This window comes from Chanodichthys erythropterus, chromosome 21 (assembly GCF_024489055.1).
Source record: "Chanodichthys erythropterus isolate Z2021 chromosome 21, ASM2448905v1, whole genome shotgun sequence".
Classification (NCBI taxonomy): Eukaryota; Metazoa; Chordata; class Actinopteri; order Cypriniformes; family Xenocyprididae; genus Chanodichthys; species Chanodichthys erythropterus.
The window spans coordinates 3992294-4009068 of NC_090241.1; the positions used below are offsets into that span (position 1 = coordinate 3992294).

General features: G+C 34.4%; 1 protein-coding gene across 7 annotated transcripts in view; it reads left to right on the plus strand.

The window, feature by feature from the left end:
• The window catches only part of ical1 (islet cell autoantigen 1-like), a 73343-nt gene that overhangs the window by 44702 nt on the left and 11866 nt on the right, over positions 1-16775 (plus strand). For 3 of the 7 annotated variants that reach the window (XM_067373336.1, XM_067373337.1, XM_067373342.1), the window contains exons 1-6: positions 7002-7083; positions 7950-7983; positions 10063-10100; positions 10187-10358; positions 16216-16288; positions 16554-16677. In XM_067373336.1, coding sequence (XP_067229437.1) covers positions 10087-10100; positions 10187-10358; positions 16216-16288; positions 16554-16677 — 383 coding nt within the window. In that variant the 5' untranslated portion in view covers positions 7002-7083; positions 7950-7983; positions 10063-10086. The other 4 variants (XM_067373340.1, XM_067373338.1, XM_067373339.1 and 1 more) reach the window with 4 other exon arrangements.

The window sequence follows — 16775 nt, forward strand, 5'->3', positions numbered from 1 at the left end:
GGTTATTTCCTTAACAGACGTTTAACTCATTTTTGCCCTATATTTGGTTTGGTATAAAAGTGTCTCCTCCCGTCTTTTCAGACAAGTATTGATCATGAACCACTCCTATCTGAGTGATATAGAAAGAGCCGCTCCTTTAAAAATGTCTGCAGCTTTATACATTATGACTGGAAACAAAACTTGCACTCTGAATTTGGTTTATTTGGGTCGCGTTTGCATTCATTAATCAGACACCTTTGCACAGCGACAAGTAAACCACAAGTACACAACTGAAAATAAGTCACCAAGGCTGACTTTATTTGATCAAAAATACGTTTTCTATTTGAATATATTATAAAATGTAATTTATTCATGTGATGGCAAAGCTAAATTTTCAGCATATCCTGCAGAAATGTGCATGTGCTTAATGAAATGCATGGTTTATTACAGTGATGTCTGGCAATTGGCAAAAAACAATAGAGCTACTTTGGTATTAAATGTGCTTTAGCTTGGCTCAGTGTCTCTAATTGGCCGATAAGATTCATCTAATTCATTCATATGGATATTCTGTCACACCAGAGGGATTACAATGCAACAATGATCTGACTTTAACCTTTGTCAGTAATGAGTGTAATTACATCACCATGGTAACACAAGTTCAACACTGAGATGAGACTGACTGTCTCAATCAGCTCCCTAGTTCAGTAGTCAGGGCACTGACCAGGGAGTCAGCCATTTTAAGGGCTGTCTCAATCGCAGAATCCTTTCAGGGCACTGAAACGTGAAAACCAGGGAGCATCGATGCTCACTATGCTCCCTTAAAGGGATAGTTCACCCAAAAATGAAAATCTGCTTACCCCCAGTGCATCCAAGATGTAGAGGACTTTTTTTCTTCAGTCGAACGCAAATTATGATTTTTAACTGCAACTGCTGCCGTCTGTCAGTCAAATAATAGCAGTGATTGGGAACTTGAACAATAAGAGTCGAAAAAACTTCCATAGACAAATCCAAATTAAACCCTGTGGCTCGTGACGACACATTGATGTCCTAAGACACGAAACGATCGGTTTGTGCGAGAAACCGAACAGTATTTATATCATTTTTTACCTCTAATACACCACTATGTCCAACTTCGTTCAGCTTCCGGTTAGTGAGGTCTGATCGCGCTCTGACAACGGGAGTGATGTCTCGCGCTCATTGAAGTATATGGGCGAGACATCACTTCCGTCATCACAACGCGTTTTTTGACCTCACTAACAGGAAGCTGAACGAAGTTGGACATAGTGGTGTATTAGAGGTAAAAAATGATATAAATACTGTTCGGTTTCTCGCACAAACCGATCGTTTCGTGTCTTAGGACATTAATGTGTCGTCACGAGCCGCAGGTTTTAATTTTGATTTGTCTAAGCAAGTTTTTTTTACTATTATAGTTGAAGTTCCCAATCACTGCTATTATTTGACTGACAGACGGCAGCGGTTGCAGTTAAAAATCATAATTTGCGTTCGACTGAAGAAAAAAAGTCCTCTACATCTTGGATGCACTGGGGGTAAGCAGATAAACATCAAATTTTCATTTTTGGGTGAACTATCCCTTTAACGTTAGTTCTGAAGCGCGAAACTTGAATCACGTGAGCCAACTCACTACACATAACGATACGCGATAGATGTTTTTAAAAATACAAACCGTTATTTTATTATATTTCTGCATAAACATACATCGCTAGACAGGTAATGAACATAATCTAGCTTACATTTATAATTTATTCACGGCTGAAATGTTGCACATAACAAGCAAATAATTAATCATAATGTAGGCCTACTTTAAATAACATTACAAGTAAAGTCAGAAAATATCAGCTCTGTTGTTGTTCATAAATACCAGTACAATGAGGACGTTGTCACGTCGCTGGAAATAGAGTCATAAGTGTCCCAATGTGTAGTGAACCAGCATCTTTTACTGTCCTTACCAGTGCCCGAATTCGTGTACACGATATACCGATTCACGAGCTCGGGAGCTAGGGAACTGATTGAGACACACCCTGAGAGAGGACCAAATCATCCATTGTCCTCTCCAGCTAGAAGCTTATAAGAAAATCTTTGATTGTTAAGAACGGACTCTTACACACAAACACACTTAGAGGTTTCCGCTCTCACTGTGTCTGACAGACTTCAGTGTTTGTCTGATGTCCAGGTGCTTGTTGTTCACCTCTGAACATTCACTGCTAGTCAGTTCCTCAGAATCACAGTGTGTGTCTACCTGCCTTTTGTTGTTTCAACCAAGTTACGGCTACATCGCTGAAGAAGAGGGTCTTGAAGTAAAAGATTTGTGGTTGAGGCTGGGGTGTGGTGTTGGCATATGCCCGTCTGAGTATGAGTATGTCTGTTTACATCAAACGTATGTCTGGGTGTGGATGGGGCTGCATATGTGTGGGAAGACTGAGTAGAAAGGCAAGTATATGAGACTTGTGATCAGCTTTTTTTTCTCACTGCGATAGCGTGCGACTGGGTGTACCAAGCAAAACCGCAGCTTCCTGATTTTTGACACTTATTTGTGCCTTCATATCTCAGCAATACAGAGTTATTTTGGAATCATGTTATGTTAAGTAACAAGTCTTCATGTTTTTATTGCACAACACACACACTATGAGGCATCTCAGTTACAGTCTGCCTTGAATGTTCTTACTTTGAAAATGAATGGCATATTAAAGCTTTATTCTTTTTTTTTTTTAGATGTCTTCAACATGCTCTTAATGTAGCACACATTGCATGTTGTGCCTTTTATATAACCTAGACTCCTTGCCTAGTTATGTACCCACCCTTACAAAAATAAGTATGCTTCAAGTTCATTTAAGTATAGCCTACTCAATAATGTTCAAGTATATTTTTTAAATATACTTTATGTAGTAAGTATACTAATATCAATGTACTAGTAGTAAACTTGTAAGTGTACTATTTCAATATTGCTTAGGACTAAATTCGCCCAATTTTAGTAGGCTATATAGAAGTACATGTTTAAGTGTAGTAAAGTTTAAATGCACAGCTACGATTCTCATTTGTACCGCATCTAGAGCTAGAAGTTAAATATTTTAATACTTGTAGCACATTTATGAAAGTACACTTTGAAGTGTACTCTCAGTAAACTTTTAAAGTAGTTTAGTAGTTGTATACTGCAAATATAGTTTTCTTTAAGTGAACATAGCATCATACTTATAGTTTACTATTTATATGTTATTTTTGCACTTTAGGTATGTTCCTTTTTAGTATTACATTTTTATAAAAAGAAAGAGTAAAGCAGATTTGAAGTAAGTAACCCTCTCTGTGGACTATCACACAAAAATTCAGAATTAGGAACATATCTGTTTTCTTAATCAATCATTATTTTCAAAGTTTATTAGACAGTATGTAAAACTATGTAGAAAAAGTATATTTAATAAGCTACTCAATCAAAAGATTAAACTCAACTACAAGCCAATTATTCTTAGAATACTTTGTTTTTAAGTATATATAGTTCAAATATACTGAGACCTTTCTGTTAGTGATTCAACATTCAAGTATACTTACGTGCAAATTTAAGTATATTTTGATAAGTGCATGTAGTATATTTCTGAGAAGTAAATAAAAAATAGACTGAAAGTATACTTCCTTATTTTTAAGTTTAAAGTAAAGTATACTAATAATAGCACACTTGGATAACCTTGAGATAACCACCATCAATGTTTTCTCTGTCAGTGGCGCCATCCTTTGGTAATAAATTGCTACTACTTAATTCCGTCGCTTACATAACAATAGCATGACATAAAATTAAAAAATAAAATAGTTAATTGTGTTGTATTAAATAAAATATTCTGCATTGTGCTGTACTCTTAGAACTACTGTACAAGAAACATCTGAAGACCAAACTTAAAAATAGACAGACAAGTCTGACCTTGAGAGACCGGTTAAGATCAGCAAATCCTCTTCAAGTCTGTCACATACACAATAAAAAAAAAAGTGAACTGTATATTATATTTTAATTTGTATGCATTGTGCTGTACTGTTTCTGCTGGAAATTAAACATCTCAATTGACTTAAAGATGATTAAAAACTGGTGTTTAGCTGGTCGGCAACTGCACTCTCAGCCTGACTGAAAACAACAAACAACAACTAGTGTTGTAGTACTCGAGACTTTTCTTGGTCTTGGATGCATTTGTACTCGTTCTTGTTTTAGTCTCAGACTGAGAGGACTCGGGATTTTGTTTCAAGACATCACTATTTAGGATATCACTAAATTGCAGGTGCACTGTCTGATTTTGTCTGATATTGTGCTGGATCAGAAATTAATAAAGTATTGTGACAAAATTAATACAAATGCTCACAAAATTCAAGATACTGTTGCAATAAAGTACTTATGAGATGAGATCAGGATTTTTATAAAGGGATAGTTCGCCCAAAAATGAAATTTCTGTCATCATTTACTCACCTGTAGATTGTTCCAAACCAGTATAAATATATTTGATCTGTTGAAAACAAAACAAAACAAAACAAAACAAAACAAAACAAAACGCTTTGGGCCACCATTCACTATTATAGTATATTTTTTCCTACTATGGAAGTCAATGGTGGCCCAAAGATGCCTGGTTATAAACTTTCTTCAAAATATCTTCTTTTGCATTTAACAGTACAAAGAAATGTATACAGGTTTGGAACAACCTGAGGCTGAGTAAATGATGACAGAATTTTCATTTTTGGGTGAACTATCCCTTTAAGCAATATCACACAAGCTGTTTTCACAAATTTGAGCACAGTTGTGAACTTGATATTGCTTTTATACAAACATTCGATAAACAAAATTGTATTTTTAAACAGTATTATCAACATTATTTATGCATTTGTAATTTTACTAATTCAGATGTAGCTTCTGTGCCACCTCTGCAGTGCAAAGATTAATTTTGTTGTTAATGATCTCATTTGATTGTTAACAGCTCCATAGTGTCTTATTAGTCTAACTGAATTTATTGATAAAGTAAAGTCATTTTCAGGCGGTAATGTGGATCTTTTAGATGAATTTGAGGAGTGCTAGTCTGGTCTTGGTCTCAACTCGGTCTTGCCCTGCCTTGGTCTTGGTCTTGGTCTTGTCTTGGTCTCAAAATATGGTCTTGGTCTTGACCTGGTCTCAGATTAGGTGGTCTTGACTACAACATTCAAACCTTAAGGTCAGGATTAGGCCTTAGTTCAATTAGGGTATTTAAGTAGTTTTTATAAATGTACCCTTGAAAAAAAAAAAAAAAAAAAAAAAACATTACTGGCGTGCATCTTGAGACAAAACAATGGCACTGACATATTTTAAGATCTGTCAGTCCAATTTACTTTCCGTTAAGACAGCTCAAGCATGCATTTTAGTCTAGGACTTTAAGCCTTGTCTGTGAAACCGGGGGTAAAAGTACTATTAAAACCAGCAAACAGACCGGTCTGACCATGCTGAACACCAGCAAATAATCTTTGGCACTTTTTTCAGCACAAGTATTGTAATATTGTGCTTTTACATCATGTATTCATTTAGCTGAAAACTTTATTTCAAAGCAACGTATAATCACAAAAGGATTTCTGACACTGTATTGTATTGTAGGCCTGTGTTATGTACATTACATTTCACTTGGCCAATAAACTCCAAATATATATTTACAGTTGCAAGAAAAAGTATGTGAACCACTTGTAGAATCTGTGAAAATGTGCAAAATTTTAAAAAAATAAAGGAGATCATACAAAATGCATGTTATTTTTTATTTAGTACTGTCCTGAGTACGATGTTTTACATAAAAGATGTTTACATAATCCATAAGAAAAAAAAAAAAAAGCTGAATTTATTAAAATGACCACTGATTCTCAATACTGTGTGTGGTTACCTGATGATCCACGACTGTTTTTATGTTTTTTGATGGTTGTTCATGAGTCTCTTGTTTATTCTGAGCAGTTAAACTGAGCTCTGTTCTTCAGAAAAATCCTCAGGTCCCAAAAATTCTTCAGTTTTCCACCATCTTTTGCATATTTGAACCCTTTCCAGCAGTGACTGTAGGATTTTGAGATTCATCTTTTCACACTGAGGACAGTTGAGGGACTCAAACACAACTATTAAAAAAGGTTCAAACATTCACTGATGCTCCAGAAGGAAACACGATGCATTAAGAGCTGAGGGGTGAAAACTTTTGAACATGATGAAGAGGTCCAAATTTTTCTTATTTTGCTTGAATATCATTTTATTTTCATTTAGTACTGCTCTTCGGAAGCAACAGAAGATACTTGCATGTTTCCTGGAAGACAAATTAAGTACAATTTACATTGATCTTCAAATTCCAAAAGTTTTGGAACTTCTATTAATGTCTATAAATGCATCATGTTTTTTTCTGGAGCATCAGTGAATGTTTGAACCTTTTCTAATAGTTGAGTTTGAGTCCCTCATTTGTCCTCAGTATGAAAAGATGAATCTCAAAATCCTACAGTCACTGCTTGGAAAGGGTTCAAATATGCAAAAAATGCTGGAAAACTGAAGAATGTTTGGGACCTGAGGATTTTTTCTGAAGAACAGAGCTCAGTTTAACTGCTCAGAATAAACAAGAGACTCATGAACAACCATCACAAAACAAAAAAACAGTCGTGGATCATCAGGTAACCACACACAGTTTTGAGAATCAGTGGTCATTTTAATAAATTCAGCTTTTTTTTTTTTTTGTCTTATGGATTGTAAACATCTTTTATGTAAAATATTGTACTCAGGACAGTACTAAAATAAAAATAACATGCATTTTTATTATCTACCTTATTTTGTTAAATTTATTAATATTTTCACAGTTTCTGCAAGTGGTTGACATACTTTTTCTTGCAACTGTATAACTGTATAACTGTATATATATATATATATATATATATATATATATATATATATATATATATATATATATATATATATATATATATATATATATATATATATATGTTTTCTTCAATCCATTAAGAACTAGCAGCTTGTCTATGAGGCTGTCTGTTGTGCGCATGCGCTCTCGCTGTCTCTCAGCTCACTGGAATGACGTGCGTGAACGTTCCCATCGCTGCTCACGGCAACGTCAGCGGGTAAGGAAATGCGATGCCCTAATAACAATTCCTTAAAATATATACACTCATATTTGATGAATGCAAACTGTACAATATCACGACCAGTACAGTGTCAGTTTCGAAGTCGTTATGTCACATTCGTGTTGTAAGTTAATAGGGTTATTAATGGGAAACGCAGCGCGAGCTCGATGTCTCTTTATCTTGTTTGGGATCCGGTAACTGCCTTTTTACAATATTTATTTCGTTTATCTTTGCAAAGAGTCCTATACACGCTAAGAACACATGGTTAAATTTATGTGTTAAAAACAAAGTAGCAGTTGTGTACAACAATATGAGTGGAAAAATACAAGTAAATGTGATAAAAGGCGTCTTGAAACTGTAACCAGACCCATGATGAGTTGGAGGAAGGTACTATCAGAACAGGGTCAGCTCATAAACACTACATTTAACATTACTATGTGTTATTTTGTGAGGGTAAAAGTACTGTTTGTGTTGTATTTAGTAACAAAATTGTCAAAACAAACATTGATATTGCTTAAAAAACTAATTATGTGTTGAATGAATGTCAGGACAGGTGTTTGTTTCTTATTATAGTTTCTTTAGACTTGCATTAATCGTTTGCTGATTCTGTATGTGTCATTGCATTTGAGAAATTATGACCGTGAGAGACATGGCAGTCAATGCAAGAGCTAACAGCTGTTACCTATGAAGAACAAAGACAGCAGTTTGCATAGGGCACATTTCTGAATTTCCTGAAAGCTCAGATTTATTCATTATTCATTTAAATTGTCCAGTGACTCTTAATTTGTAATATTGAAGCATTTTAATAATTTGTTATTTTAATTTTTTAATATTTGACATTGATGTTGTTCCATTAATTCCAGTGTCTGCTGAATGCCACCGCTGATTTTTGCAAAAGTAGGTGCTAAAATGTCTATATTTTACATAAACTACCATTCAAATGTTAAGATTTTGTAATGTTTTTGTCTCTTATGCTCAGCATATCTGCATTTATTTGATCAATAACAGTAAAACCAGTGATATTGTAAAATATTATTAGTTTAAATAGCTGTTTTCTGTTTTAACATGTAGGATAATTTATTTCTGTGATGGCAAAGCATCATTACTCCAGTCTTCAGTGTCACATGATCCTTCAGAAATCATTCTAATATGATGTTTTGGTGCTCAAGAAACATGTGTTATTATTATGATCATCAGTGTTGAAAACTGCTTAAAGGATTAGTCCACTTTCAAATAAAATGTTCCTGATAATTTACTCACCCCCATGTCATCCAAGATGTTCATGTCTTTCTTTCTTCAGTCGAAAAGAAATGAAGGTTTTTGATGAAAACATTCCAGGATTATTCTCCTTATAGTGGACTTCAATGGGCACCAAATGGTTGAAGGTCAAAATTTGTTTCAGTGCAGCTTCAAAGGGCTTTAAATGACACCAGACGAGCCATTCCGTATTCTTAAAAAAGCTTATGTTGTATGTCCTACGCCTTCCCTATTCAAGTTATGTAACACTTGCAAGTCGTTAATTTGTGTTTATAAAGCATATAGTTGTATATTTTTTAAGAAAATGTCCAATCGTTTCGCTAGATACGACTCTTATTCCTCGTCTGGTATCGTTTAAAGCCCTTTGAAGCTGCACTGAAACTGTAATTTTGATCTTCAACCATTTGGAGTCCATTGAAGTCCACTATAAGGAGAATAATCCTGGAATGTTTTCATCAAAAACCTTAATTTCTTTTCGACTGAAGAAAGAAAGACACAAACATCTTGGATGACATGGGGGTGAATAAATTATCAGGATTTTTTTTTTTGAAAGTGGACTAATCCTTTAATACAGTAGTCAACATTTGAAGTGGATCAAAAAAAAAGTTAATCAAAGTTGTCCTAAGAAGAAGTTTTTAGGACAACTTTTATGAAAGGTTTTGATCCACTTCAACTGTTGACTATTGCAGTTTTGTGGAAATTGTCTTGCTTTTTTTTCAAGATTCTTTGATGGAACAACAGCATCATTAATTTGAAATATGAATCTTTTGTACTGTTATAAATCTTTACTGTCACTTTTGATCATCTTAAGGGTTAGTTCACCCAAAAATTTAAATTCTGTCATTGATTACTCACCCTCACGACGTTCCACACCTGAAGACCTTCGTTCATCTTCAGAACACAAATTAAGATATTTTTGATGAAATCCAAAAGCTGTCTGACTCCATAGACAGCAATATAATCAACACTTTCAAGGTCCAGAAAGATACTAAAGACATCGTTAAAATAGACCACATGACTACAGTGGTTCAATCCTAATGTTATGAAGCGATGAGGATACTCTTTGTGCACAAAAATAACGACTTTATTCAACATCTCTTCTCTTCCCTGTCATTATCCTTACGCAGTGAACGCAGTGTAGGTTTCCGTGTTAACGTCCGAATGCCGGCTCAGTATTGGCCAAAGCTGATCATGTGAGTGCATGCGTGTGATGCTGACGCAGGAGCCGGCCAATAATGAGTCGGTGTTCTGACGTAGAACCTGGAGGCACCGGACGTAAACAACGTATGAGAATGACACAGAAGAGAAGATATTGTTGAATAAAGTCATTATTTTTTTGTTTTTGTGCACAAAAAGTATTCTCGTCGCTTCATAAAATTTAAGGTTGAACCACTGTAATCACATAACTGTTTTAGCGATGCCTTTCTGGACCTTGAAAGTGTTGATTGTATTGCTGTCAATGAACGAGTCATATACCTCTCGGATTTCATCAAAAATATCGTAACTTGTGTTCTGAAGATGAACAAAGGTCTTACGGGTGTGGAACGACATGAGGGTGTGTAAATAATGTCAGAATTTTAATTTCTGGGTGAACTAACACTTTCTTGCCATATAAACACATTAATTTCTTTAAAAAAATCTTACCGACCCAAAATGTTTGAACAGTGGTGCAGTTCGTGTGACTCAAAGCTTAAAGGAGTGTTTTTATCCCGTTTGCAGATCTAAGCCACGCTAATCAAGAAGATGGACAGCTATGGGTTTGTGTCTTAATTTCACCTAATGAAGGTTACCCCTCCTCTTCATAGATACTATATTTAAAAACACATGTTGCACGTTCTTTCAGGTTCTCCAGTGATATGTTCAGCGGCAGATCCGTTCTCGGGGAGGACAGCTCGGTCATGGCCCGCATGCAGAAGAAATTCTGGAAGACCAAGCAGGTTCTGATCAAGGCCACCGGGAAGAAGGAAGACGAGCATGTGGTGGCGTCTGATGCGGACCTTGATGCCAAGTTAGAGGTATGAGAACCTTTTTAAATGTAGTAAAAATTACCCCACTGACTCGGTCAGCAACAAGTGAAACTAACGTCACTAGGCTGGGTTTTTCTTTCAGTGACTGTGTATGACTCATGCTGAATTTTAACATTTGAAAGCAAATTATTTGATGTGTGTGAGCCTCACAAAGGCAGAAAAATGGCTGAGATGGAGGGAGGTTAATTGAGTACTGTCACATGATGACAGGGAAGAGACGAGATGAATTGAGCTCTAGATGATGCTGTACTTTGATCAGCTGTGCTTGATGTGTGTGTGTGTGTGTAGACATCCAGTCTAAATGGACTGATCGCTGTCTCTTTTTTGACTGTCTTATGCACACTCACAACTGCTTTTTCTTCTCCTTTTCACTCTTTACATAATCATAATCAGTGTGTGTTCCCTATGTATCTGTATGCTTGAGTCTGTATTAATTTGACAGCATAATTTATTTTATGTTTTACTACTATCAGTTATTTCATACTTAATAAGGTTCAAAAGCAACATAAACTCATCTTACAAACATCTACATAAAATAATTTACTTCAAAAGATTGTTGTAGTCGATGACTATGCTTGTTTTTTCGTGGGAGGTGCAGTTTGAAGTGGCGTGGTTTGTAGTACTGCAGGATGCAGACGGACCCTTCTCAAATTAACAGCAAATTTTTTTTTTTGGGTGCTCTATGCCTTTAACATATGCCCAGCAGTGTCAGAAATTAACTTCTTCATTCAAAGGACCAGTTTTGCACCTTTTTACCAAAATTTTCAAGATACACTGCCGTTCAAAAGTATGAGGTCAGTAAGATTTTTTTTTTTTTTAAAGAAATTAATACTTTTCAGAAAGTATGCAATTAATTGATGAAAAGTTACAGTAAAGACATTTATAATATTACAAAAGATTTCTATTTCAAATAAATGTTATTTTTAAAAGATATTTTGAAATGTTATTCTTTTATTTTATTTTTCACAAATATTATTCAGCACAACAATTTTCAACATTAATAATATTGAGAAATGTTTCTTGAGCAGAAAAATCAGCATATTAGAATGATTTCAGAAGGGTCATGTGACACTAAAGACTGGAGTAATGATGCTGAAAATTTAGCATTGCCATCACAAGAATAAATTACATTTTAAAATATATTAAAATGGATTAAAATTGTAATAATATTTCACAACCTCAACAAGATTCTTTTTTCGACTTTATAACTCGCAATTTTGACTTTATATCGCACAATTCTGACTTTATATAGCTCGCAATTCTGACTTTATTCTGACTTTGTAATGCAATTCTGACTTTATATCGCACAATTCTGACTTTATATAGCTCGCAATTCTGACTTTATTCTGACTTTGTAATGCAATTCTGACTTTATATCTCACAATTCTGACTTTATATCTCGCAATTCTGACTTTATAACTCGCAATTCTGACTTTATTCTGACTTTATAACGCAATTCTGACTTTATATCTCGCAATTCTGACTTTATAACTCACTATTCTGACTTTATAACTCACAATTCTGACTTTATAACTCACTATTCTGACTTTATAACTCGCAATTCTGCCTTTATTCTGACTTTATAACTCACAATTCTGACTTTATATCTCGCAATTCTGACTTTATAACTCACTATTCTGACTTTATAACTCACAATTCTGACTTTATAACTCACTATTCTGACTTTATAACTCACAATTCTGACTTTATATCTCGCAATTCTGACTTTATATCTCACAATTTTGACTTTATAACTCACTATTCTGACTTTATAACTCACAATTCTGACTTCGCCATCACCTGCTTTCAAATGAAGCGGCATTTAATAGACAGAGCCGTAGTTCACTGATAAGACACGCAATATCGCGTTCAATATCGATATGTATCGCCGTCGATATTGAACGCGATATTGCGTGTCTTATCAGTGAACTACGGCTCTGTCTATTAAATGCCGCTTCATTTGAAAGCAGGTGATGGCGATTTAGCGGCAATCAGGGAACCGGCTTTACTGAAGAAATGCGCGTGACAAAAGCATTCGATACATCGCCCAGCCCTAATTCTGACTTTATAACTCGCAATTCTGACTTTATTCTGACTTTATAACTCGCAATTCTGACTTTATAACTCGCAATTCTGACTTTATATCTTGCAATTCTGATTTTATATCTCGCAATTCTGACTTTATATCTTGCAATTCTGACTTTATATCTCGCAATTCTGACTTTATAACTCGCAATTCTGACTTTATTCTGACTTTATAACTCGCAATTCTGACTTTATAACTCGCAATTCTGACTTTATATCTCGCAATTCTGACTTTATTCTGACTGTATATCTCGCAATTCTGACTTTATTCTGACTTTATATCTCGCAATTCTGACTTCATAACTCGCAATTCTGACTTTATAACTCGCAATTCTGACTTTATAACTCGCAATTCTGACTTTATAACTCGCAATTCTGACTTTATATCTCGCAATTCTGACTTTATATCTCACAATTCTGACTTTATATCTCGCAATTCTGACTTTATAACTCGCAATTCTGACTTTATTCTGACTTTATAACGCAATTCTGACTTTATTACTCACAATTCTGACTTTATATCTCGCAATTCTGACTTTATATCTCGCAATTCTGACTTTATTCTGACTTTATATCTCGCAATTCTGACTTTATTCTGACTTTATAACTCACAATTCTGACTTTATATCTCGCAATTCTGACTTTATAACTCGCAATTCTGACTTTATAACTCGCAATTCTGACTTTATAACTCGCAATTCTGACTTTATTCTGACTTTATAACTCGCATTTCTGACTTTATTCTGACTTTATAACTCGCAATTCTGACTTTATAACTCGCAATTCTTACTTTATAACTCGCAATTCTGACTTTATTCTGACTTTATAACTCACAATTCTGACTTTATAACTCACAATTCTGACTTTATATCTCGCAATTCTGACTTTATATCTTGCAATTCTGACTTTATTCTGACTTTATATCTCGCAATTCTGACTTTATAACTCAGAGTTGTGAGTTTATATCACACTATTCTGAGAAAGTCAGAATTGTGAGATGAAAAAGTCAATTACCTTTTTTATTTTTTTATTCAGTGGCTGAAACAAGCTTCCATACATTACTTTTCATAAAAAGTAGCTAAATAACATAATTGATTACTTTTTAAAAGGAGTAATGTAATATTGTAACATTACTTTTAAAAGTAACTTTCCCCAACACTGCTGATTAATAGTTAGCTTTTATAAAAGAAAGTAGCTCTCTTGTTACTTTTAATCAAGACCTAATAAAAATCCATACACCACTCACAGTTTGAGGAAGTGTGTGAGTGTTTGTTTACGTGTGCTTGTCTAATCTTGCCCTGCCTCGGGCTGTTAAACTTAAGCATATCCTGGTTTACTGGTCATTAGATGGTTTCATGGCTGTGCTGTGCGAGAGAGCAGCAGACAGGCCACCATAAGCCCCCCGGCTGCTTGCTTAATGAACAGGTGTATCCACGTTCACAGCTGCCATTATGTCCATATGAATTGGCTTTTATCCTGTTTACTCACAAAGCTCTATTTCCTCTTAACTTTAAAACAATGTGTCATCCTTTATGGTGCGAAATGGCAGGATTTTACATCGGAAACTTCAATAACAGTGTTTGTTTAGGAGAGCCTGTTGTACAGACCTGATTCCTGAGGGTGTTCTGTTTGTCTGTGCTCAGAGTTAAAGAGTAACCTGAACGCAGACCTCACCTGCAGGGGTCACACCTTCTTCAGTACACATGGACCTTAGTCTGGGTAGATGCGATTTAATTTGATGCACATGATTTTAACAATAATTTTGGTCACTTACCTGGAAGAGAATAAAATATGGGGTTTTCTCTGAATAAGATCTGCTGGAAGATGAATGTTTCTGAGGGTGGCAGAGCTCAGGGCCGATATCCGTAAGGTTGCTGGTGTGAGCCATGAACTATCATCATTGTGCCCTGTAATAAGTTTACTGCAAGTTGCTTTGGATAACGACTTCTGCTAAATTACCACCTACACTTCCTTTCAAAAGTTTGGGGTTGGTAAGATTTTTTATTCTAAAATTGTCAGTATACTAGAAAAGTGGACTGCATGGTTTTAATATTGTTTTTTGTTGGATACCGGCCCATATGGGACTGGTTGGGAATGAACTGTCAGATAAAGCTGCTAAGGAAGCCCTACAGCTGGATGTCAAATACCAACATCTGATGTTAAAACAATTCTGAGTTTGTATGTTTACAAAAAGTGGCAAATGGAATAGGATGAATGTGTCCATAACAAATTATATGAAGTGAACCCAGATATAAATGAAAGAACTAACCATTGTTTTTATTTTGACAACAGAAATGACCAGACTGTATATACAAGATGTCGGATTGGTCACACAAGACTTACTCATGTATATTTATTGAAAGGGGAAAATCCACCTTTATGTGATTTTTTTTTTTTATTTATTTTTTATTTATTTATTTTTGTAAGTGTTCCTTGACTGTGAAGCATATTTTATTGGAATGTCCTGCTTTAAATGATACTAGGCAATGTTCTTATTCAGAAAGTACATTAAGTACATTAATGGATACTTTAAAAAAGGTTTCTCCTGGAAAAGTATTCAAATTTTTATTGAATGTCAAATTTGATCAATATCTATTATTATTGGTATTGCTGTTTTGGTTTTATATATATATATAATTAGTTAAATCATTGTATATTATAATATATATACATTTTATTACTTTTGAGTTTGGCATGAATATAGCTTTTGATGCTAATATGACGTTAAAAAATAAATAAATAAATAATATTTTTCAGAGTTTTTGAGAGATGTCATACTCAAAAAGGCTGTATTTAATCAAAACACATTAAAAATTATAAATGCAAAAAAATAATATTGTGAAATATGAAATATCTTTAGTAAATACAATTTTAAAATATATTTTTTAAAACATATTATAATTTAAAATAAAATATAATATTATAATTTAAAATAACTGCATTGTATTTTAATTTATTTTAAATTCTAATTTATTCCATTGATGGCAAAGCTGATTTTTTTTTTTTTTTTTTTTTAGTTCAGTCTTCAGTGTCACATGATCCTTTAGAAATCTTTCTAATATGCAGATTTGGTGCTCCAGTTACAATTCTTATTATTATCATCGTTGAAAACAGTTGTGCTGATTAATATTTTTGCTTTGACGAGTAGAATGTACAAAAGAACAGCATTTATTTAAAAGATATATTTTTTGTAACATTATAAATGTCTTTGTTATAACGTTTGATCAATTTAATGCATCCTTGCTGAATAAAAGTGTTATTTTTTTATTTTTTTTTTTTAAAATCCTACCCCAAACTTATGAACAGTAGTGTTCTTCTTACTACTATTCTCAGGGTCTTAGAACTTGAGTAGTGGTTTCACCTGATATTTTCTGCAGCCCCACTCTCCCTAGAACAAAGGCAGCTCAACCGTAATGAGTCATTTGTGTAATTTCTGTGAATTTCTTCTTCCAGGTAGAGCACAAGTATACACGTTCTCCTGCACTCTCAGACTGTCAGGGACTTAACATCCTTTGTTGCCATGACAGCGAAACTGGAAAGGCTATTTCTTGTGTTCTATTGTGTTGTCTGGGTTTTTGGAGACATTAGTGTGGGTGACCAAATGTTCTGTCTGAGTATGTAAATGCTGAAGAGAATGAAAGGCTCAGAAATTTTATGGTGTGTAGCAACAAACTAAAAAAATAACATTTGTAATAAAAAACTAAAATAAAGAACTTTTAAAATGCATTTGTTGATGATAATGTATGTCTGTTTCCTTCAGTTTTTCCGTTCAGTCCAGAGCACTTGCACAGAACTCCTGAAAGTGATCGAGAAATACCAGCAAAGAATCACACGTGAGTGAGGAACATGATCTTCCGCCCTCTTTGTGTCCACAAACACACAGAGTCTTGTTCAGCTTGTTTTGAAAGCCATTGCGTAGCATACATTTTCTCAGTTTCCATGTGTATACTGTTACTGTTCAGTCAAATGTCAATTATAAGCTAAACTCTATGACTGTGTTTTTGTTGTTCTCGTAGTTGATAGCACATCAAATCAAGCCATATATCTTTTCTAATACTATGTTATGGTAATAACTCTGTTTTTGCCCCCTCTATTCAGACCTCTCTCAAGAGGAGAATGAGCTCGGGCTGTTCCTGCGCTTCCAGGCAGAGCATGATAAAACAAAAGCAGGCAATATGATGGACGCCACCAGTAAAGCTCTCTGCTGTTCGGCCAAGCAAAGGTAGGCACAAATATAAACAAATTAGGGCTTAAAATAATTAATTGTGCTCAATTTCATAATATTTTAGTAGTTATTATGTGCATATGTCAATATTTATA